We start from the raw sequence: 26,103 nt of genomic DNA, 5'->3' as shown, positions 1-26,103 counted from the left end.
TTACAGAAATACACATATATTGGTTAATAGAATGCAATTTAAGCTTAACTTATCCTACACAATTTGGACCAAAAACTTGGTACATGGTTTAAGATTTAAAAAAAAGATTTGTAATCTGGTTTATTTTTATCTATTACAAATGTATAAAAGATCCTCCCTCAAATGCTGCTAAAGAAGGCAGCAAGAACCTTGGGAAATTTACCTTTGGTTTGCCTCAGAAAAATAACACGTATTGCACTGCATAAGTTTATAAAATTTGCAACAAAACACTCTTGTAATGTTTAAATAGAATTAGAATTAGAAATTTCAATAACTAATGGGATTGGAAGGGACTGGGAGGGAACCTACATACACATGTGAAACTGTAAAAGCTATCTGATTTAGTAAGCATTGTATGTTGATTGTAAACCTACACAAACCAAGATTCATATAATCTCCTCAATCTGAATTAACACTATCTGTTCATTTCATCTGCTGAGGTCAACCAGGAAACTGGCAACATTAGCTGTTAAGTTTTTGTGACTTAAGCAAAAAAGAAAATTAAGTTTCTTCCTCACCCTTTCAGTCCACTATAGGCAAGACAGTATACTACAGGCGAGGTATTCCTTCCATTGTCAACATTCATAGGGTGATATGCAATGAGGTCTACTTGAGTTTTAATTTCAGCACTTATATATAAAACAGTCTCCAAAGTTAATTACACATGACTTTAGAAGTGACTGTAAAAAATAAAATGGCCCTTCTTAGAAGACTAGAGCAAAACGTCCAGCCATAATTATAGGCCTTATCAAAAAACAAATGCAGCCCCTTGTGAATTACACAATAAAACAAAAAAGTTGCCACAAAATAAGAAGCAGCTCTGAAGAAAAGAGGAAAAAAATAGTAACTTAAAAAATCTTGAAAACCAACATGAATATAGGTTCAAAAGATAGTTAAGAAATTTGTTTTCATAAAACTACCTAAGAGTAAGGCTTATAATGTATTCTAATATTTCAAGTTTATCACTAGTTACTAAACATCAATTTACAAATGACACATTCGTTTTTTGTTCTTTCATTAAAAGGGAAAATTCTAACTTAAATTTTATCTAGTGTGGGGGAGTGGGAGTAGAAAACAAAAAGATGCAAACAGTTCCATGTAAATATCACATTTTTCAAATGGAAGAACTTCCAACTGGACCAGAAGTTCATACTGCTAATAATATTTTTCAATGAATGATTTTTAATAAATACAACTACATGGCATTAAGGTATAGAACCTAATACAGGCCTGACAATCAAGTCCTTATTTTCTGGCAGAAGGCTTCAAGTCCGATCAATTTCCAGTAACAATGTTTTTTACCAACTGATTTAATAATAAAGGGTTTTAATTTCCTTCATGTTTTTGTTTTTAGCATTCCAGTCTTAAAGACTAGATTAAAATTTAGTTCAATTCCCCAGAAGGCAAATGTTTTTTCTTTTGCAGTGTGAAGGAATCCACAAGAAACCGCTTCCCCAAACTAATTCCTGATAGCCAATCTGTGCTTAAGGTGAATCTTTCTCTATGCAATGTGAATGGTCACTTAGGTAAAATGTACCCATGAACATTAAAACTGGTTGTTAGAAAGAATGAACTACCTTTATAATTTAAGTTTTAAAGCATAAATATTTGCAGCTTAATATTCTCTTGACAGTGATTGTTGGAGCCTAGAATTCAACATTTACAATTTCCATTTGTTCACCACAAAACACACACCATTATCACACAACTTACTCCTCATGTCTTAAGAGAAGAATCTTCTGCTTTTTAAAAATCTTTCATTTCCCAGTCAATTCTATGTTCAAACAAGCTTCACTCTCAGATTTTTAACAAGTTTTCCACCCACAGATTATTAATGCTTTTCCTAATCTTTCATGTTGTACTGCCAAAATCTGAAACCTGCCTCAAAGAGATCATCAGATTTTAAAAAATGAAACATAAAGTGGTTATTTCTAAATAGAATATGGGAGGTCAGAATTCAAGATTCCCTACTGGGATCATATTTTGTTTACTGCAATGTATAACTGCTATCAGTTAGAAAAATCCTACACTGGATTCTTTCATACTCTTTGGCAAATGGACAAAGACAAAAATGTTTTGGAATACATGCCCTTTTTCATACAAGTGCCCCCACGGGAATACCAGGATAGCTGCAATTCATTTGAGGCCTCAACTGTAGAAAGAGCCTATCATAGAGACAGCCAGGACACCCACTAGTTTGTGAAGATCCCTGAGAAAGTATGATTTTTAAAAATCCGGCCTGAATGTGTTTCACTAGCCTTTTTCACTGTATAGGAAAGTTGTAGCTGGTCTACCAGCACTCATACATACTACCTCCCTTATCCTAGGTTTGCCATGTAATAGCTATGGCTTTGGAATCTCCCAAGTGATATTCTATAAAACTTGAAGGAATAATTATGTCTTCTAATTCCAGGTTTGAAGTTTCCAAATATTGTTTCCTGTTGTGTATGTGCAGATGACGCACCCGTAGACTCGATCCTTAGCCCCAGCTCTGGTGTGGTGTTTCAGGTGTGCAGTGTAGGGATCGTATTGATTGGTATTGTAGCCACAGTAGTCACACTGAATAGGGACCTTGGAGAAATCTCCCTCTTCTGCCTTGGAAGAGCCAGATTCCCTGGCTTTTGCTTGCTTCTCTGCATTTTCTTACACAAAGAATTTCTTGGCACTGTGAACGCTGATGTGATGCACAAACCGTTCTTCAGACTCTGCTTCGTGTTGGCATGACTTACAGTGAAAGGATTTGGTCTTCGAGTTCTTGCCTTTGTCCTCTGCTCCAGGTGTTTCGGGAGGAAGATCTTTATTTGAGCCGTAAATCTCTGGAGCAGCTGATGCCTCAAATACAGGCTGAGGTTCTACAACACTGAGTTCCAAACTTCTCAGTTCCACATTTTCCAGTCCATGAAGTTCACCTTTTATTTCAGCAGACTCTTCAAGTCCTTCTCCTTTTTCACTATCTGAAAAGTTGTTATGCTCAACAGGCATCAATTTTGCCATCTGTCTTTCTTCACTGACCAGGTAATCACAGCAGCTGCCACTTACTTCCCCAGTGAAGGCTACATTTGCCAGCATGATAAGCTGAGGTGCAGCCAGTTCGGCTTTGGAGAAGTCATGCAAGTCATACATGTCTTTAGGCAAGGCCATTCCAATGCTGCCACTGCAGGTAAACAGCCCTCCTTCTCCAGAAGACTGCCCCATCACCTGGGTGGCCATAACTGTATTCGAGCAGGCGGCATTTGGGCTTCTCTGGCTGCCCCCGGGCTCACCCAATGCCCAGGTCTGGGTGCTCCGGGAGTCTTCGAACTTCACTACCCCGCGGCGTCTGGCAGGGGCATGGCACAGCCCCGCCAGCTCGAGAGGTCAAATGGCCAAACCTGGGTGTCTATCTTATTCACTACTGTATTCCCTGAAATTAGCACAATTCCTGGCTTACCAAAGAGGCTTAATACATAGATAATGAATCCATGAAAGAATGAATAAATAAAATGAATTTGCAGTATTTAAAAGCTCTTGTTCATAACTGGCAGGAATTTAGTCATGTTTAAAGCAAGTAAGTTTGTGTGTCTGTGTATGCTTCCTCTGTCTTGGATTCTTTAGTTGCTCAAGTTCTTGTTTTTCAGCAAGTCCTCATTCTCCTCCCTTATTCTGTAGTACAGCTAGTACAACTCAGTCACTGACATTTCATCTAATTGCAGAGTAACAGATCGTAATGGATTAAAGATTTTACAGCACAAACATTTGGCCTGCTCAAAGGTAGGTAGGAGTAAGACAGAAGGTAAAAACATCTAATTTGAAGATTCACAAACAAGATAAAAAAAATTGCTCCAAAGCATATGATGAACTCAAAAGAAAAGATTACATTTTAAAAGGTTTAAATCTGTGGAAGACAAAACAAGGCATTCTCCTGGTTGCTCACACTGCTTCCCACTCAAAATCCTCTTCATTATTTCAATAATATGAAAAAGCAGATGTAGACAAGACTGCTCTTGTCTACATGATTATTCTCATTCTCCTTTTGTTTTATATTTGTTCCTATTTCAATCCCCACTTAGTTTCTGCTTTGCCAGGCTATATACATGAAATCAGGCTCCCAAAACCACTTTCCACTGCTTTATTTAAAATTCAACTGAAAACTCTCGGTCCTTTTATTCTTTGGATAAAAAGAAAATCTTATACTTACATTGATTTCTATTAAAACAATTATATTTTCTTGGTACTACGTGTATCAGAATTTATTTTTCCTAATGAGAATTTTCCCCATGGCAACCCGTTTGAGAGATCATGTAACAATGTTAATGCACAAAGCATTTAGGACAGAGTCAGAATATAAATCTCACAAGAACATCCATCTCATCACTTTACCTCAGTAATTAAAACTTTTATCTAATTTGATCATCAGCTAATAGCCTACACTTGACCCTACACAGTTATGACCATTTCGATGAAATTTACCTTTTCAAGACAAGGACAAGTCATTATTGAGAGCAAATAAAATAATATAATATACACTAAGAAAGATATTTGGAGAGAGGGACTGGAATTCAAAAATGTTTTGGGATACCATATAAGCAGTGCAACGGGAATAACTGGGTATCTTTCAAAGGTGCTATAACATTAGAATACATGTTTGTTAAATTCTAATTTGTTTGACCAATCTACTTGAAAGTATTTGTTTAAGCACTTTGGATGTTGCAGTTACAGTGCAATGTGCTGGGCATAAATAGATAAACAAAACAGACAATATCCTTGCACTCTCTTCATGGAAGTATGGCAATGTAGAGTGAAAATGGGTTTGGGAACCAGATAGATCTGAAAAAAACAAGACAAATTCTTTAAAGAAGGTGGTGTGGGCTGGGTGCAGTGGCTCATTCATGTAATCCCAGTACTTTGGGAGGCTGAGGTGGGTGAATCACTTGAGGTCAGGAGTTGAAGACCAGCCTGACCAACATGGTGAAACCTCATCTGTACTAAAAATACAAAAATTAGCTGGGTGTGGTGGTGGGCATCTGTAATCCCAGCTACTCAGGAGAATTGCTTGAACCCAGGAGGCAGAGGTTGCAGTGAGCCAAGATCATGCCACCGCACTCCAGCCTGGGCGAGACTCAGTCTCAAAAAATGGAAAGTGTAGGCTTTTAGACCTGTGTTTGAATTAGTTCTGGCACTGCCTGGGTGAACTTGGACACATTACTTAAACTTTCCTGGGTTTCAGGTCCCTTCCTTCTCTGTTTTGTAAAGCAGATTTCATAATGCCAATTTTGAGGAATGTTATGAGAATTTTGTTTTCGCTTTTTTTGTCAGCATACAGTAGACTTTTAGTAAATGGTAGCTATTATTTGTGTTTATAGCATAGGTAGAGAAGTTAATATAGGCTTTAATGAAGATGAACTTTGGAAACTAGAGAGCCAGGCTGTGAGCCAAAACCTTTGGGTGGTTGTTGCTGTGACGGGGAAGGCAGGTGCACTGGGGCTAACGTATGACAATGGGAGGGAGAACAAAGGAAGGCAGTAAAAGTGCATTTTGAAAATGCCCAGGGTCTCTCCTCGCTTTAATTCTTCCTTCAAATTGCAGTCTAATTTGTATTACTTTTCAAGGGAATTTAAAATAAAAAAAATTATATTTTTGTTTAGAAACTCTGAAGTAAGAATTTGGATTTCTTCTACCTGTGCCTGAAAAGTCTTTTTAACTAGAACGGTAATCAAATTACAGTCCTGCATACAAGAGAGATATTTCAAGTTATTTGCTTTTGCCTATTGTGTTCTTGGAAACCATATCATAAAGTGGATAACATTTATTATGCATAAGAATACAATTATAATTGGTGACAGAAATTCAAACCAAACACTCAAACTCAAATAAACCACAGTTATGGCCCAAGATACCATAAAAAATGAAACACTTCTATACTTCTGTAGCAATTTCAAGGGAAATCAATATGTTCCAAGTTCCATGATATGGACACACAGATATTAGGTACACTAATACATATTGTAGCTTTAATATAATAATTAAAATAGTCCAGTATTACTAAGCTATATCTACTATATTATAAAATTGATTAACAACAAATATTCTAGGCATGATAAACTTAGATTTTGTTCCCATTCTTTGAGTTCTCCCTAGAACGAATTCTTTCCCATTTTCCTCTAGATCAATTTCCATGATGTAAGCAGAGACTTACACCATAGCTCTAAGTCTTAAATTTAAACAAAAGTTAAATTAAGCTAATCTATGAGCTCCAGGTGCATTATGGAAACAGGATAAAAAAGAGGGTTACAGAGAGGAAGGAGACACTGAATAAGCCTTTAATAAACAAACAAACAAACAAAAGTTATTGAAACAAAATCTGTTATCATTTTCAAAATCATAAACATAAACAATAACAAGGCTGATTTTGCTAAGCATCTGTACTGCCTCTATCTTTAAAGAAACATATCAAAAAAACCCCCAAAGAGGCACTAAACTATTTTCAGCATTCAGAGCTAGGACATTTTGCTGATTAGCTTTCAGAACACTTTAACCTTCACTTGTAAAATAGGAACACAATGACCATTAATACGGACTTTAAAAAGGGCATTTGGAATCATTTCTTACAGTATAATAAACATCTGCATTCATTCATTCAAAAATATTTTTGCACGCCTACTGGGTGCTTGCCTCTGTGATTAGACTTGGTGAGGAACCATAGACATGGGTGCTGCCTGGATGGTGGGGAAGATAAACAATGAACAAGTAAAGGGAAACAAGTGTAACTTCCTGAAATGCTATAGATGCAAATTAATGTTTCTGTTACATTTCTCAAATGTGATAGGTTGTGAATGACCAGGAAGGTTCTCATTGGCATCCATGTTTAAAGTTCCAGCAATTAACCTTTTATAAGGATTTCCAATCAGGGCATTGACTGTTAGGTGGAGATTCTTGGAAAGCATAGTTGCCATCTGATTGCTAAATGTACTTAGAAACATCATCACTTCTTTCATGATCCTTGGGCATAAAAGATGCCATAAGGAATAATGACTTTAACTCATTCTGAAGAAGTACTAAGGAATTGCCCATTGGAAGTTAAAAAACTGTTGTCATTTGATTGAATATGTATTCTTCACATGCTTTTCTGTGAAGTCAATGTTTTTCTAATTAAGCTTAAAAATGTGAAATTTTCTTGCAAAATTGATTTTCCATTAAGGCACTAAAGTAGTTTCTCTCCTCTTCTGCTTGGATGCTAATTAAATTATGTTCCAACTTGTTTTAATTCTGCAATCAATTTTTTTTCCATTTGCACTGGATTACAGAATCTCATTTAAAAATCACTCTTTACCAAATTTTACACAAAGCAGAGGTGACAGACTTATTCTCTAATGGAAACAAAACAACAAAACAGTACTGGTCAAGTCGTGAGAGCTTGCAGCATATCAGGGCAGAATGTTAAAAAAAAAGGCTCAGTTTTTTTCTGGTGCTATCTATTCCTTATGTTGCTTTTAGAGATAACAAACATCAGTGGAAGGCATAGAAATAAAAAGAAATTTTAAAAATAGGAACAAAATGTTAAAAAGGGTTTAAATATTTGATGATCTACCTGATCCTGGGTGCAGAACTGAGACAATTTTAAAAATGGACATAAGTGAAATTTATAAGAGAAAAATAGAGTCATAGCTATTTATTGTAATGTTTGAAATAATTAAGTCAAAATACTAAATGAATAGATTGTTCTAAAAGACTAAAGATTCGTTTCAGGTTTGACTTGTGTGTACCATAAATATTTATTTTTTGAAAGATTAAAAAGAAGAAAAATCTCAAAGATTCAACATAGACTACTTAGGGCTATACATATTGGCAGCCTTTTGCAAATTGAAGGATTGTATATACTGATTACGAAGAATGATTTTGAAGCCATATACTGTGAAAAAAAAATTAAGGAACAACAATTTTATATATAGTCGTCTCTAGAAACTCAGTGGATACATATTTCTGTTTTAAAGAAACAAAAATAAGAGAAAGGCTGACCTGTCTCCAAGGTCAAATTCCACCTTCATCTGTTAGAAGGTAGGGAAGTGGAGGAAGAAAGTGGTGGACCATGTATCATTAAAAAAACCTGGCAAGTGAACGGAAACCAGTGAGGTGGCGTTGATTATGTGAATTGCGGAACATTACCAAGCCAAATGGAGACCTCACCAGTGATGTTTCCACCTGGAGATAGGATCGAATAGTGGAAGCCATGTGCTTTTGTTGTGGCTTTTCCTGGTAAGCTTAACTCTTCCACACGACTTCCTTTTTAGACAGGGGCCTAGTGACTTCCAAATGTGGTTCTTACACTATCAATGTTCCTTCCCATTTCTTTCTAAATTGCTTGTACATTATTTGGTCACTAAAATAGTACAGAATCATTTAACTTACACAATTGCTTCATCATATTATGACTTATAGTTGTCAACTTTCTGGCAAGAAAACCTTACTCCATTTAATGAACATCACAGAGTTGGCTGTCAGCAGGTCTGATTTAACCTGTTTAAATCCAGGTCTCTGGGAGAACAGCTTACTGTGATTAGCAGTACTGTTTCTAGATTCCAAAGCTGTTTCTTGAATTCCTTTTTCTCACTTTCTTTGATATCTTTCATCTCATTATGACATTAAAAATAATGCTTAACACTGCTAGATGAAAGCAAAACTGAAATCATGAACAAAATTGCTCATGTAAAGTGAAAAAACAATTTCTAATTTAAAAATCATAAAACTAAAGTCAATCTAAGACTTCAATTGATTCACACAATTATAATTTTCTGCAATTAATGGACAGTGGCATGAAAAGTTAGAGCACATATTGAGAATATATAATTCTTCAGATACAAAATATAATTGAAATCTTATTTCCTTATTATGAAAAAGTTTCTAACTGGGTCTAGTCATCCAGAGATACTTTGTAAGCTAGACATTTGTCTTATACAGTTTTTCATAACCTATATATCTTGATAAAGAGAAATAGTCATTCAATTGAAAGCCAAAAATTTCTATTCCTGCGTAGAAATCAAAGAGAAAAGTCTCTAGAGTTTTACAACTATAATGGTAAAATTAATATTTCCCATTAATAACTCTTACAGATATTCAGTAAGTGCAATGGTGAGAAAAAGGATGGAGAAGTAGATAAAAATAGAGGGAAAAGGCACAAAAAATGGGGATATGGACACACAAAAAGGGGAAGGAGAACATACACACAAAATTAACCAAGAAAAAGGCTTGAGAGACCTCTCACATAGTGAACATTAACCATATGCCAGACGTTATACTGGGTACTTCACATTCTATTCTATTTCATGGGTAAGTAAGATAAGGGGTAAATTACATTAGGCCAGTTTCTAGATTAAAAAACTGAATGAGGAGTGTACCTAACCCCGGAGATTCCAGAGTGAAACCTATCCGGTTGGTGCTAAGTTTCAAACTCTGCTTGTACTCAAAGATTTCTGAAAGAGGAAACTTGCTCAATGGGCTACATTTCCTTAACTCAGAAAAATATTTCACAATTTTTCAGAAACCCACTGGGTGTGATCTTGGATGCCATTATCACATGATAATTATCAAGGTGAAAGTAACAAGTGTGAGCCATGCACCCTGAACAGGTGGGCATTGTGAAGTACCAGTGGTTCATGTTTTGATACTCAACCAACAAGCCAACCAAATACCAGCCAATTAATAAAAACCGATGAGCTAATAAACATTTGCTATGGCCCTACTTTATCACCCAAAGAATTTATGCAAAGTCAAACACCTCAATAAAAAACTCAGCAAAACATGGCACTACTTTGTTAAATAATTATAAGCATTGTAATTGAATGATTGAATTTTTTTTATAGATGTCCATAAGATTACTATTAGTTCACTTAAGGGAAGAACTATCCATGAAATCATGTAATTTTAAAACTCAGTATTTTTCTTAGTTATTCTTGAATATCCACAGTAGAAATAAATCTGTCTCAAGATCTAAGAAAGGTTAGTCAACATTCTTAGATCTTGAGACAGTATATATATATATATATACACACATATATATATGTATACACACATATATATACATATATATGTATACACATATATATGTGTATATAGGTATATATACATATATATGTGTATATAGGTATATATACATATATATGTGTATATAGGTATATATACATATATATGTATATATATACACACATATATACATGTGTGTGTATATATACATATATGTGTGTATATATACATATATATGTGTATGTATGTGTATCTATATACATATATATGTATATAGGTGTGTGTGTTTATACATACACATACGTGTGTATATATATACACATTGTATATATGTGTGTGTGTATATATATGTATATGTATATATATATACACACATACACACACATACTGAGACAGTATATATATATACACACACACACACACACACACATAAAATGTATACATGTATATTACACACAAAAATATTTAAGGTCTGGTTCTTTTTAGAAAGTAGTATATATACTTATTTCCAAAAAGAAAACAGAGCTTAAGTATTTTAGACTCCTTTTGTAAAATCAAATAGAAAATAGCAATTTTAGAATGAAAAGTTTAATTTTAGCATGGGAATTGATAAGCCTGTTCTGAAACCCCATTTCATCCTATAGGGGGTATGAAGTTCATAGCTTCAGATTGGTCACAGAAAACCTTAGGCTGAGAGGATTCCCAGGTGATGGGCTTGGTTGAGTTTCTCTGAAGGCGATCTCTGTGATCTTCCTGGCTACCCCAAGAGGACAGGGAATCCTAGGGATCTGGAGATCCTAAATGACTGAGCTGTCGGCAGTCCCTTGGGTAATTATAGCTACATGTCAGGAACTATAAAGTGACTGGGAAAAAAGCTGTTTTAAGGATTGGAGAGCTGAAGGTTTTTTGCTTTTCTGGTATTGGTCTACTGAAATGTTTGCAGAGAAAAATGCTGGTGCCAGGTAGGCATTGCATAATCAGATATGATCGATTATTATGAAGCTTAAGTGCACAAAAATATTGGACTTCCCTTTTTAAGTCATGGAAAAATACTAGCCTAAACTATTAAAACTGGGAATAAACAATATGAGGAGTAGCATAAAAATGTGAGTCATTTAAAAAAGTGGATTTAATATCAGGCTTTGTGAATTATATTTGATGTTTCACCAATTACACTCTCATATCTTCAGGAGAAACAATGAACAGTCTGTGATATGCAGAAACAATAAGAGAAAAGGTACCATTTTATTTTTGTGTAATAACCTATGTAGAAAACACAAAATGATTGTGAACAATATGAGGAATAAAATGATTTTTCATTGTCCTTTTAAAGGAGTAGTTGGTGTGCATGGCATTTTGTAAGCTTTCATAAAGAGTTTCTGTGTGCCTGTGTGTTTGCGTGTGTCCAGGGTTGCTGTTTATAGATCCAGTACACAGATTTCTCACTCTCCTTTCAAATAACAGTCAGAAGACCTGTACACTTTTTAATGAGGTGGTACAATGCCCTTGGTCCTATTTTACCAGCTATCACCAGCTAGAGGCCCACGTTGCCCTTTGTAAAGAGTATCTCTCAATAAGTTATTATATGAGCAGCAACTGGCGAGTACAGCTTGTGATGTTAGAAATGCTAACAATTGCCTTACCTCTTCCTTCTCAGCACTTTGCAGATCACGCCATTCCTCAGTTACATGGCCAAAATCCACTGTGTTCATGGGGACTTTAAATTCTCCAATGATGTCATGCTTGGAGAAGCGATCAAAATCATACACAGCCATCACCAGGGTTTTGCCACCCAATTCCGAGTATGGCACCTTAATAAAAAGAGATGGGGATAAAATATCCAGTCATAAAAATGCTTAAAACATGTTACTTGTTCACGGTGCTTAATTTAATATTTATGTTGCATAAACAGAACAGGGAGATAATTTTGGTTTTGGTTATTTTTTAAATTGAGACTTTTGACAAACTGCTAAGGCTAAAATTACTTGAGAGAAAATGGGAATTTATAGTGATTTATTGCTTTATTTCAAAGTTCTAGAAGCTGTTAGCATTATTAATAATGGATCCTGGTATTAGTCATGCTATAAATACTTTAATAAAAGAATAAACAAGACAATTGCATTTGACTATAAATAAGTTTTTCTTATAGAATATTTTGTTGTTGTTGTTATAAGTTATGTTGTCTGGGTGTAACTTACTGAGGGGCAAATAACTTTTTTCAAATGTTCCATTAACTCTTTCAAGGCATATAAATGCCACAGTTCAATGGAGCAATGATTTATTAAACGCTATGCTAGGAGTCTGAAAGGATTGAAATGATATTCGCAAGTGCCTCACCTACTCCTTAAAATAATTTGCTGATTGACAAGAACTGACTAGGAAATTGATGCTCTGAATATCAGAGATGCATTATAATATGGGTTTTGAAGTTCATTCTTGGGTATGACATGCTTTAGGATGAGTGGTGGCAAAAGGCCAAGAACTGATGAATTCTCCAGCTGTTCAAATATATCTGGGACAGATGCTATGGGTTGGGATGTTTATTAGTGACATTTTTAATATTCAGTGAAAGCAGTGCAATCCAAGCAAGCTACACTTCAGTAACTGAGTAGAAATACCTAATTAAGAAATTGTTTAGACTTGTCTTAAAGGTTTGATCAATTTTCATATACTTCCTATTATTTTATCAGTGTAAATGGTTGTCTTATGCTTCAGCAAACATTTCTCAATTAACTCTGTATATTAAGGAGGGAAGGAAAGGAAGAATATTGGACCATCTACATACAAGAAATTTTAGTTTTCCAAAGACTTTTTCTTTTCAGTCATTTATCATCTATTTGGAATCTGATTATTTTATTAAAATGCTATGATTAAAAAGTAAGCATCACACTTTTTCCATTTTAGAAGGAATGGAAAATAAACCTTTCCAAAGAGCTGACTCTCAAAGAAAGAAACAAAATATTTTAGAGTAGGGATAAACCCTTGAAAAATTTATTGTTTATCTAAAATCTCTCTAGACTTTTTGATGATTGTACTAAAAGAGCAAAAGTCAAAAACCTGGGCTTGGGGTCAGACAGACCTTGTACCAGATTTCTGGACTTTCCAACTAAAGGGCCTGGGGCAGGTGATTAAACATCAGTTTATTTATCTAGTAAACTGTGATAATACTGTAGTAGTGGCTGCTTCATGGGGCTGTTTTGAGGATAAATGAATATACGTAAAACACCTAGCACAGAGGACGCACTTAAGAAATATGTATTGTTTGAATGATTAATAGCTCCTTCAGATAACAGTTTGTTTTGGGGAAAAGGAGATGAATTTAGTTTGGGGCATCTTGAGTTCCTGTTAAGTGACTGAAATCCATTGTAAAGCCATCCCTCTTTAAAGTCTCTCATGCTTCCATTCCTATATCATATTGCCTCTTGGCATTTCAAGATGAGTAATCTACAATGTCTAACCAGTTCTCTAGAAAAATCGAAGTATTTTAAAATATAGCAGAATATATCATACTTTGGATTTATGCACACATAGTTCTATCAACCTTTCTGAAATAAAATGGGACTTGATAAAATTTATAGAGAATTCAAACATTTCAATAATTATACTTGATACTATAAAATTGAAATAACATTATTAGCAACTTTTAAAGAAATAATATACAGGTAATGCAATACAAAACAAAGAGCCAATACATTAGCTCATATAATTTAAGAATTTCCTTACTAAATTTTGGTCAGAAACTGCTGATGAATAAAACAACTGTGATTACTATTACAATATTTTTAAAATTTTATTTCCATTTCATGTTTTGTAGTATGTTGACTATAGTGATTAAGGTCTTTGCGAGCTGAGTATTTCCAGAATGTTTTTACTGCTACTTTAAATTCACTGTCTAGGTACAGAAAAAGCAGATTTTAAATAAGATTACTAACAATACATCAGGGACTTTTGTCTTGAAAACTCAGAATTTTTAGAGTGAATAGAAAGACACTTCTCCTTTACATAATTGAAAACAAGGTTTGAGAAAATGACTCATGCCCTCATTTTCAATTTATTTTGCCCCAGAATGTTTGCCAACACAAGGCACATGCTAAGCCTGGCTGATGGACAGGGTGATTTTGAATTAGCCTGCTGGCAACACAGACATTCATTTTTCAGAAACATATTGTTCTAAGTAATGCATTAAAAAGTTTTTCTCATGTTAAACATATCTACAAAAGAATTATTTTTATGAATGATTTCAAAACAAGACCCACAAATTCACAAAGATCCTGGAGACCTGCAGGGCATGTTTTCCTGATGAGATATTATATGACTAGAATCTCTCTGTTATTGTCTGTCAACCGAGGTGCCTCGAGAAATTGAAGAACATCAGGCCAGAGCCTAGAGTAAAGGAAAAAGGCTAGAAATGCAATAAAACAATATGTTCGTATTCTTTTTATTGATTAGTTAAGAAGAATGACTTTAAAGTGCTCAAACTGCCCTTCTACACATATAATTTTGTAACAAGATCATAGCTATCTGTACCATTTAAGCATCGGGACATAGCTTACTTAATCCTGGGATTTCAACAGATGTACCTATTTTCACTAACTTTGAAATTCAGAAAAACAATGATTTCATTCCTTTGGCTTTATTTTAGGAAGCGATCTCCCTTTTTAGATGTGACTATAGCATCCTAGTCATGTTCTAGTCCATTCCATTCTGAAATGACTGAAGTGAATCCTACTCTGAACACACTGAAAGGCAATATTGAATCTTGACTGTGGTGAAGATAAGAAGTTTGCATATTCTGACTGAAATTATTGGGAGTCTCTGAATAAGCATTCATGTGCATGTCTATGTATGTGTCAGGATGAGATCAGTCTTTTAACTAAAACAACAAAGGAAAAGTTATAAGTAAATATTAAAAAATACCTTGAAAGTAAATTGCTCATTGAAGACAGGATTAAGGGTTTTTCGGTGGACTTTTGTCTCAAATTTCTTCTTCTTATCAGGTAGCAGAAACACTTTCACATAAGGATCAGATGTACCCCCCATGTCCAAGGCGGGCAGTTCGGCAGCCTGAATGATCCCTACCAGCAGCTGAAATAAATGACAGAATGGAGCAAACTTAAATATTAGTGGAGATTTTGGAAAAGATCGATTTGTTCACAATGATGCATATTGTGATTTCTCCCACTTCTATTTATTTTTAATAAACTCTTATTCTCTTGCGAATCTGAACACAGAAGGCAAATGAAATGAACTATGTAGACTTCAGAAACCCAATTATGACAGAGGCAGCCTTTGGGAAGCCTAGTTTTAAGCAAAAAAGAGGCTTTTAAAAGGTTGCTGATTGCAGTTAAATATGGAATTCATTTTTTTGGTAAAAGAGTTGTAATCAAATAACTTTCCAGTTGCTAAAAGCCCTTGTGCATTGTTTTTCTTTCCAGGGCATGATTTGTAAGTAAAAATACATTGTTAAGCAGTCACAGGTTTGTAATTATAAAGTAGGAAATTTTATTCTTTAGCAAAGCCTCAGACCAGCTGAACAGAAATTTCTTAGAAATTGGGTGGCGTTTTGAGATAAAAAATAAGATCTTCTAGTTTCTGTTATATTTGACCTTCACTTGTGTGCTGGCTACATTTATTTTAACTTATATAGAATGATTATTACCTATGAAATTCTGTGTTTAAATATAGGACGTGGAGTGAAAGAAATGTAATTTCAGCTTCATAGACAGGAAGGGAGATTAGAGGTGAGGTTTTTTAATGGTGAGTAACTATGCTTCTTATTTTTCCCAAACACCACAGAACTATGGCTATCTACATTTCTTCAAGTCTGTTTTCTTACCAATAGTTCTTAAGCCTCATTATGAATATTAACATATTATGACATTGTTAATATTTTTGCAAAGAAAAAAAGAGGCGTGAGTAGACTATTAGAGATACTCTGCCGTTAGAGATTTTGTGTCAACAGACTGATTTAGATAAACACAGGAAACAAAGTAGACTATTATTGTTATTCAAGAGATATATGCTATTCAATAAATGCAGTCACACCACAGGTTTTTCCGTCACAGCCTGAAAATCTAAGTTTATGCCTTTTCAGCTAGCAGAGTTAAAAAGCAATTCACCTCCTTAAAAAAAAAAGGCATATCCATTTTCATTTGTGACCCACTGTATTCTTAAGTGTATTTTGGCTAGGTGGCTTGATTTTTAACATGGACCAATATCCCGAATTATTATGTTTTTTCTATTTTAATGCTTCAATGTCTTTTTTTGTGGCATCATGATACAACAGTAGCAACAAGAGTGCTAGATCATAGGTACGCAAAACACAGACAGATGGTCAAAAAAAAAAAAGCTAAAAAATAGACATCAGATTAAAAAGCTAAAATAGCTAAAAAATAGGCATCAGATTAAATAGACATGATTAGTAAAGCAAATAGTCTGTCTCTTTGTTTGCTAAATTGGTATTTGGTATTTGCCTTTATGTAGCAATGCAAATAAGCAATATTCTATTTCCTCATCCTCACTTTTTATAACCAATTTTCTTTTGAGTAGGGAAAATGACAGAGAGATGGCTTAAACTCTTTAGAAACTAGATGGTTTATAATTTAGAGATTTTTGGATATTCTGTTAAGAAAGAATGGAGTTACTTTTTCCAACCTTATTCTGACTTCTGCCTAAGAGATAAATATCACATTTATCTCTACCATAAAGCTTCTTAATGAGAATATTTTAGGATTTTTTAGTTTTGGTAAGAAAACATATATATTTGATCAAAAGTTTATGGAGCTTTTCAGACTTTATCTTCCTGCTTCTTAGGAATCACTTTATAAATCAAATTAGTTGAGAACATTTGGGAAAAATCAATGAATAGTAATTTTAAAATTCATCAGTTTCTCAGAATAAAATATCTTTTTAGATTTGATGTTTGCTGGAAAGAGAATAGTAAATGTACTGTCACTATATTTAGTAAAAAAAAGTTGTGTTATTTATTTTCTTAAAAATACTGCTTTATAAAATGATACAGTATTAATAATTAAAGTTAATGTAAAAGCTTCAAAATTATGACTAACCAGGATGAGACACCAGTAGATTTTTCATTTGAAAATATGAATGGACAATACATGATGAGAAAAATATTGGATGCACATAGAAAGTCAGATTAAATTTTTGGAAAACATGTTACGTATTAAGACCAATATAAGTTGTCCTTGATCTTTTCTAGAATATGTAAACAAGAGGTTTTGCTCCTAACCAAATCCTGATGCTCAAATTTTGGTGGAAGTTATAGACATGACCACAAATGTCATATGTAATTAACTAAAAATGGTATAACTATAAACCTGTACCTGTAAGCCAATAACATAGTTTTCTAGAATGTATTATGTAATAACTAGCCAGGCTCTAATGATGTTGATCAAAAAATTACTTTTAATATGACAGCGTATTTATATATTCTTTATAAGGAACCCTCTGGAAATTTCTGAAAGTGAAGGCATTATTTGAACTGTCAATTCCTAAATAAAGCACAGAATTTCTGCAACTGCTTAGAGCTCTCACAGCATTACTGACTTTGGACAGTCATCAAAGATGAGCATTAGTGTCTTACTATTTATTGTTCATTCCTCATCAAACTGGAAATCGATAACACATGCTGCATTGCTAGTAAGTGTATTTATTTTACATTTATCAGTTCTTCTTTGCCCAAAAAGATGAGTGAAGCAAAATGAACTGGAGAGGTTTAAAACCTTCTTAGTTGGAGAAGAGCTATGTCTTACAGATTTTTAAGAACCTGATCTCTAACTTAGCCTATTCACCTAATTTTTATCCAACTTTTACATTTCTTTAACAATTCAGAAGGTAAGGAACATTTTCATCAATGTTGTGGATCTGGGAATGTCTTCGAATTAAAGAGTTTTCTTTTTTTAGGGGGTGGGGGGTTCACAGGTTTTATTATTATTATGCTTTATAAATTGCAAAGAGTTTTCTAACAGTTATCTTTCAGCAATCTCTATTTTTTTTTGCCAACACTTAGTAAAAGGTAGCCAATATTATCATGCATCTAGGTGACATTTCACGATTTTTTGAGAAATTGAAGCAAAAATGTCTATTTTGTTACCTTCTTTAGTTTTTTTGCCATTTTTTGGGCAATATTTCTAGGCACTAGAAATCTAGTCTCTGGTCTTCCCACTCTTAGAATTGCTATCTCATTAACACTAGGAGTTTCAACTAGCATTGTATAAGGCAATCCTGTTTTTAAAATTAATGAACCAGAGTCAATTTTTCATCTCTGATTCCTTATCAAACCATTAGATGATTTTTCAAAACTTTGGCTGTAATAGTGGCCCAATTCAAAGGCCCCTAGCCCTGTCTAGTTCTAAATCTGTTAAGTCCAAGGAAGGTTGCTGCAGCTCAGGCTGAGGGAGCTGAGGCAAGGAGATTGTGGCAAGAAGCTCTCAGAAGCAGGCCGACTGCTTCAAGTTAATTTGTATTCTGTCTGCCTGTTGAAAGTGCCACAAGTAGATGTAATTGGTTGAATACTGTAAATTCTAATTACCAGATGTTAAATTAGCAAGTTGGGGACTGCCTGTTCTTAGAAATTATTTCATCAATAGCTTTGATAATTGCGTTTTCCCTCACAGCAAACAAAACATTTAAAAAAGTATCTTGCTTCAATTTCTACTTCGTAATTTCAGAAAACATAATGGAATTAGAAGACATTTCCCCACTTCAGACCTGGTTATTTTGGAAATCATAATCCAGTGAATACTGAAGTTTTCCCAGTTTCTCCTCTTCTTTGGGTTCTTCTTTTTCTTCTCCATCAGTCAACCCAGTTTCAGCGTCATCATCCTTGAGGGCCTATGTGTAGAGAAGTGGATCACATGTAAATTCCACTAAATTTCATCAAAACTCAAATTTAACTGGGCCTGTAGTTATACTTCCAAGCTGTTCGAAGCAAGCAGTAAGATGCTGGAATTCTGTTTGTCTGGCACACATTCACATTTGCTGCTTACATATTTTTTAAATTCCATTTGTGCACGGAATTTTTTCCCCCAATCAGCAAGCAAAATGGAAGCGATGGAAGAAGCCCCTCAGAATATTGCAAGCAAAAAATGTAACATTGTTGCAAAGAAAGTGTCAACTTGGTGTTGTATTTGGTTCTGATAAAACCTCTGCTTTCCGAGGAAAGATAAACATGCTACTAACCAGGCCAGATTTCACATTCATGTAGTTTAAAGAGATGCTCAGCATCATATAAAATATCAGCGCTACATGCAGTGGAATAATTAATATAAAAGGCATGTCCTTTTGTTGACTTATTTCCTATGATAAAGATAGTTCAGTAAGTGATCCTCAGAAAATTTAAATTCCCTTTGTTTCACGTATACATTTATAATGGTGTGAAAAAGAGGAAAAAAACATGCCACCAGCAAATCCATGTTTCGAGGAAAGTTCACCCCACTTCCAGTTTCAGTTTACCACTTTATTTTCATAACAGCTCCACCAAAAGCTGGGCTGAATTAAATTGACTTAAGAGTCTATTTGATATCAAAAGATAAAAAGAGGTTTGTAATTTTGTCAAAAACAAATTGGTATAAAAATTCATTTTGCATTTAAGAACAAAATCAGTTGTATTGAACTCTCAAAACTCAGTCTAACCAATTGAATATTTATAACCTAAAATGTAAGTGTACTGTAAATGGAAATACTAGAAAGCTCATTATCTCATAAGTTACATTCAAATGCTCTTCTTTTTTTAAAAAATCAAAATATATGATGTATTTTCCTATCTTGCAAAAATTTTTCTAAAAATATCAAAGGTTACAAAGATTATAAGTACATGAAGCTTTGTTTATAGGGATGTGCAATTCTTATTGCTTCAAGTAATTAGAACAATTAATTAGAAATTTACACACAATCATTATTCAAAATAAAAAATAATACAAAATCACATTATCCTGACCACTTGTGAGGTTGAAAAGATTAAAAACTTTTATATTAACCATTTGTATTTTTTATTCTGGGGACTGCCTGTCCATATCCTTCACTAATTTGTCTATGTGTTGTTCACCTTTTACTTATCGATTTACAAGGGCTTTTTGTATTTTAAAAATTTCAGCTTTGTTGTTGTGTTCCATATAACAATTATTATCTTCTAGTTTTATGGTTTAGCATTTTATTGCTGTTTTTGTATATGTATACACACAGGTGTATTACTGTAGAATCTCACAGAAATCAAAGTGGACATAACAGTGGTGGACTGTTTTGTATCTCTGACAAAGTAAAGGAATCTTAACTCTTGTTAGCTCTCAAATTGAATCTAAGAATTCTCATAGAATTCAAATGTAAGAAGTATAACCAGGCTGTAGAGAGGCATCAGTCAGACTGCAGTTCCTTCACTCTGCTACCCTCACATCCAAGACTACATAGTTGATTTTCTCTGCTGTATTCATCATTCTCAGGAAGGAGATTCTCTGTTCAATCCACCCACTTACTTAGGGACCTTCAGTGGTGCTTCAAATGGCACCCTCAGTCCTTGAATTTACAGGATTTTCTAATTTGGCGTCACCCAGTTAACTCTAATTTGATTCTAAAAAACTGAGTTCTATTAATCTGTATTACAGATTAGTAGAACTCATTCAGGTGGAAAGATCATATAAATAGAATTGAGCTCTTGTCAGAGATACCTCCTCTTTTTTGGCTGGAAATTTCTTAAGAGCCTACAGTGAGTTTGGAAAATTGAAAATTGCCGTCATGATATACATCTGTGTAGAAACATTTTCCAATCTGGTTAGCTACAAACCATTTCATTTGGAAAGTTTAATCTACACTTGGTTGTTTCTTTGAATATAAAATGTTGACTTACTAATAGCTAAAGGCAGGAAACAACATGAAAATATTTTAAAGTTTATATTAATTGTTTAACTTGTGCACAAGGGGCTTGGTCACTAAAGGGAACGTATGATAGTAAAGTGACAAAAAAAAAAAGACTGAGTTTAATTAGAGAATTTTAGGTAGTGGAATCCCTTTGCCCTTTCAAAACCTTAGCTGTGTATAAGTCTTTAACACTGCCGTAGTTGTGCTTAGGAAATTGCAGCTTAGGTAATTTGCCTCCCTATAAGATTTTGTTTTTTAAAAATAATAGCAAACTATTTAACACATATTTCTGTTTGATAAATCTGCATGTCACTCTATCATTATAATAAAACAATTCATTGATTAAAATACCTTTTCAAAAATCTCTTTCAGAACTGACAATTCATGTATCATGTTTCAGGCCCAGTGCAATTTGAAATAGCTGAGATATTGAATCCCCTTCTCCCTAAGTGGTTTTTGCCTGAATAGAAGGCAGGACCATCTCTACAATTATTCTGCATGAAACAGGGCTAAATTTTTGATAATTTCTCACTGCCACTGTTCATCACTGAAGTGATTAAGTCTATTCCTGTCCCAAAGGCTGAGCTTAAGCAAGACATTATCTGTACCATCACATTAAATTCAGGCCTATTGTATCAGTAGCTATTATAACATCTCAAGAGTACTATTTTCCCCTCCATGGAACAAAATTTGGAAGAAAAAGCTGGTAAATCCAGTAGTTCTGAGGTTTGATAAATTTCAGTAGAAAAAGCTGGATTGGGAACATCAGACCTCATTTTAAAGTTCAAAGATTAGTGCACATGCTTATGGTTTGCTTTGACATTCAACAGGTGCTTTGTTTGCAACCATCAGAAGGAGCATTTGTTCATTGTAAGTTACATTGTTCAAATTTGGATTTAATAAGGCACACTAGAAAAGCAGCACAAGGGACTGAATTTCTTTCAGTATCCATCAACTTAAAACTTGAGCTTTCTAATACTGTTATATTTAATCCGTTAGCATGCTCAAAACGAGAACACTTTATCTTAAAAAAAAATCAATTTAGTTCAGCCTCTTGATGTGTGTCAGAATGATATACCCTCAGCTGTGGAGCCCCAGGTGCCAAGGCCACTAAATGTATCTGAGCGTTGACTAGGGATGTCTAAGTAGCAGAGGAAACCTACCGCAAGGGACAGTCCAGAACAGTCATGAGACACAACACAGATAAGGACATAGAAGGAAGAAATAAAAATTAAAATATCCACACACATTAGTGAAAACCATGGAGAAATGACCTTTCCAGACCTATGAATTTACAAGTGAATATTTTCCCTCTGTCTGGTTAGTGTTCTCCAATTTTAACGCATATGAAAGAACACAAAAATATATATCTTATGCAACATAAAGTATCTATACTTTTTGTAGTCATTGCAGAATATTTAAAAAATCTTCTTGGTTAAAAAACCTTCCTAAAGAGACGTGTAGCCATGAATATTGAAATCTGAATTTCTGTGAGTTTGATATGAACTGAAAGATAAAAAAAGTATTCATTGTCCTACAGCCTTTATATCTTGTATATAGAGCCTATATATATATATATATATATATATATATTTCTTAAGATTAAGAAATTATATCTAAAATGTCCATCACATATGCCTTGTTTTTAAATGAGAGAGGCATAAGCCATCTTTACTTTCTTCCCCATGTTCACTTCAACATTCTGCTTAAGATGTTTTGAAAATATAATTATTTAATAATAATTTTAATTTGTATTTACACTGTTTCTAATTTTGGGTGATCTGGTGATCATCATGTGATTAAACATCCTCTTAAAATCTGCACATTCTGTTTTGCTTTTTTATCCTTCCTCTTCATAAAATGATGGAGCCCATTATTAGCTACTTTTGTCTGCTTCAAAAAGTATCATAAGCTATGGTTATATAAATGTTTATCACTGGAGTGTATATTCATCTGTCCAAATTGTATCTTATTCTGTGCATTTAATTGTTCATAACAGTAAAATTGAGACTACTTAAAATGACTGAAAACATCTTGAGTGGCTGAAATTCTAAATAATTTGTGATAACAGATTATTATAAACTATCTCTGACTTGTTAGTATTTCTTTGTTTGAATCATTTTCTCTGTCCCTCCCCACCCAAAAAATAGATCATCAATGAAAAATTAACCCCCATTAGTTCTCTATATTTGAGATCTTGGTCATTTATCCAGGTCATAACAGAAGTAATAAACACCACCACTATGCTGTCAATTACAATCTTACATTGTACAGAACAAATCCCACAAATATTATAGATTTATTGTCCTAGGAAGAAATGCTATAGTTATCACTTTACATTATTCAGTAATTTTAACTAATTCTAGAACACAAGGGAAACCACATTCAAATTTTATGATAATTATGAAAAAGATAGTAATCTATTGTCAAATTATTGTTTTCACAATATTGCTAAAATTAACATACATATTATTCAGTCCATGTCCATCTAGTAGTTATTTCCATACTTACTTCTCCCAATAAGTTGTTTAAAGAAATCTTTATCAAGTCCTGCTTACTATGAAAAGTTTGGAAATAAAGTAAGACAGGATTTAAAATTTTAGTTTCTATTTTAATTAACTGAAAAGAAAAATCTTTATTAGACATCTGTAGTTGGATATTTGTGCATGGGCTTTATGACTGTGATAAGAAATTGCCAGAAAAATCAAACGCTTGCTACTCCAAGCTCAGGCCAAAACTCTCATGAGCGTGAGTACAGGCATTCCATCCATTCCATAGCTCCAAAAACCAAACACAAATGCAGGGAGTAAAAAATGAGCCTTTGTGAAATTATTACCAATAGATACTATAGTGTCTTTGAGGAAAGAGTTTAAAACTTAAGCTGGGAAGGGAAGTTAGTGTCCTGAATGTGTTATGAACTAGGAAACAATGCAAATGTATTTAAAATGCCTGTTGTAACACCTGATTAAATTGTTCTTAAGGAGATTCAGGTTTAAGAGTTAGATTAATAATAATACTATAAGAGGAACTTACAAAACTGCCTATGTATTTTTCTATTCGGGAATAAATAAAACTTTTGTATTTGATGAAAACAATTGATAATTGAAAATGTTATTTCTATGAAAAATTTGTACATTTGCATTTTAATTTTAAAATATGAATTAAATATTCTTTAGAAATATTCAGTATGAATATTATTTCAAAAATGAAGAGGTGTTTAATAATTATCATTAGTAATAGTAAACGTTATCTTGAACCAAGTTGTCCAATTAATTTAGCCAAAAACAGACAGCAACATGAAATACATCCAAATAGCTTTCTTGGGCTTGGAAAGATAACCCAGCCAAATGGATTTAATAACAAAGTGTTATGGTTTTAATTGTCCTTATTAAATTGAAATAAGAATTTTGTCTTATAAGAAATAAGAAAGAAAACTTTCTTATAAGGGAAAAATTCTGTACTGTCTTGATATTTAGAACTGGCTCATATTTCTCTCCCTTCTGCCATACAACTCATTATTCTTGAGAACTAATTTTTCAGCTGGATGGATATGTAGGAAAGGCTGCCTTCATCAAGTTTGATGAACAGCTGTGAAACTCAGTTATTTAACAGTGACTGTGAACAGTAGAAATTAGAAAGATCCCCTGCCCAGTTGCAAAAACACTCAGGCACTCTTTGATTTCTCTAACTCTAAACAGAATGAAGACTGGTTAAACAGATGTAATCAAAATATTCAGGCATCATTCTCTATGCCAAATGCATCAAGATGAGCCTGATGATCATGGATGCCCTTTTCTGTTCCATTTGCTCAGGAGATTGGAAAACCCTTCCAAATGCCTCCACGATGCTTTGGGATCTAGAACAGTGACTGAAAGCCTTGCAAAGCATCTCACAATGATATGGGTCCAGAAGTTGTTTATTTCTATAATATATAGCATAAAATAATAAACCATTTGTTTATTTTTTTCTAAAAAAAAATAATCTAAGAAGCAATGTAGAAGAAATACATTACCTGATCTTTCATTGTCTTCCCTAAGTCTTTCACATCTTTCATGTTAATGGCATTCTTCCCTCCTTTTTCCTTTCCCTTCTTCTTGTTTTTCTTTTTGAACAAACATTTCTTACAGATACAAAAGCAGCAGGTCAGGACTAGAAGGACTGCGACTATGGCTATTGCGATTAAGGCCCACGGTGGCACTGAAAGAAAGAAATGCACAGAGAGCACTGGTCACACAACACTTAGATGTGCGAAAGCTTTTAACTCATGGGCTATAAAGATATTCATTTTATTTGCATTTTTGAGCACCCATTAGGCTCGAGGTACACCATTCCTCAGTACTTTATCCATGTTGTTTTCTCCACTGAGTGTATTGCTTCCTTTCTTTCCCACTTTGCCCTTCCAGATATGTCAAATATCATCTCCTCCTTATTGCTTTTCTTGACTCTCCAAGCTAGGTTTCTATGAATGCATCTCGTCACCCATTTAGACCCAAGCTTTGGAGTTCAACCACTGAGTTTAAATCCTGGCTCCACGATTTACTAGCTGTGTGATCATGGGCAAGTCATCTAACCTCTCTCTGCCTCACTTTCCTCATCTCTAAAGTGGAAGTAAACTGGTAGGTGCCCTATAGATCTTTCTGAGTATTAAATAACAAGATGCAGTGCCTGGTACATGGCAAAAGCTTAATAAATAGTAGCTGCTATTACTCATCTATAAAATACTAGGTGTTTTATTCCTACGTTCTGGCATGGCGGGGGGCAGATATTAGTCATATACATAGAACAGCAAATGTAAAGCCGTAACAATAGTGAAGATTCGGAAGAAGTACCTGGTGATTTGAAAGTCAGTCATGTGGAAATGTATGCACTGAGGGTTCTCTAGATGTGGGTGACGGTCATGTGTTCGGTGACTCTTAATCGAGGTTTAGATTTTGGCATGGCCACTTAGAGGCTCTGTGACTCTGCTCAGGTTGCTTCACTGTTCTGAGTTTCTGTTTCACCTTTATACAGTGAAGATTATAGTGGTACCCATTTCATCTGGCTTGAAGATTAAGGGGATTAATATGCTAAAAAGCTTTGAATGCATCTGGAACATAGCAAGAGCTCAATTAATGTTAGCTAGCATTTCTTTCTTTCTTCCCTCCCTTCCTTCCCTTCCTTCCTTCCTTCTTCCTTCCTTCCTTACATCTTTTTTTT

The 26,103-nt window shown here is 34.1% G+C and overlaps 1 protein-coding gene across 6 annotated transcripts in view; it reads right to left on the bottom strand.

The window, feature by feature from the left end:
- LOC108296779 (synaptotagmin-1) overlaps positions 1–26,103 on the bottom strand; it is a 453,515-nt gene that overhangs the window by 130,701 nt on the left and 296,711 nt on the right. For 4 of the 6 annotated variants that reach the window (XM_017519369.2, XM_017519368.2, XM_017519370.2 and 1 more), the window contains 4 exons: positions 24,920–25,104; positions 18,766–18,888; positions 14,953–15,120; positions 11,679–11,846 (listed from right to left, as the gene is read on the bottom strand). In XM_017519369.2, coding sequence (XP_017374858.1) covers positions 11,679–11,846; positions 14,953–15,120; positions 18,766–18,888; positions 24,920–25,104 — 644 coding nt within the window. The remainder of the gene's footprint in view (positions 1–11,678; positions 11,847–14,952; positions 15,121–18,765; positions 18,889–24,919; positions 25,105–26,103) is intronic. The other 2 variants (XM_017519371.2, XM_017519372.2) reach the window with 1 other exon arrangement.

This window comes from Cebus imitator, unplaced genomic scaffold, assembly GCF_001604975.1.
Source record: "Cebus imitator isolate Cc_AM_T3 unplaced genomic scaffold, Cebus_imitator-1.0 Scaffold739, whole genome shotgun sequence".
In the NCBI taxonomy this organism is placed as follows: Eukaryota; Metazoa; Chordata; class Mammalia; order Primates; family Cebidae; genus Cebus; species Cebus imitator.
Note: the sequence above shows the minus strand (reverse complement) of the source record. Positions and strands in the feature narration are given on the sequence as shown.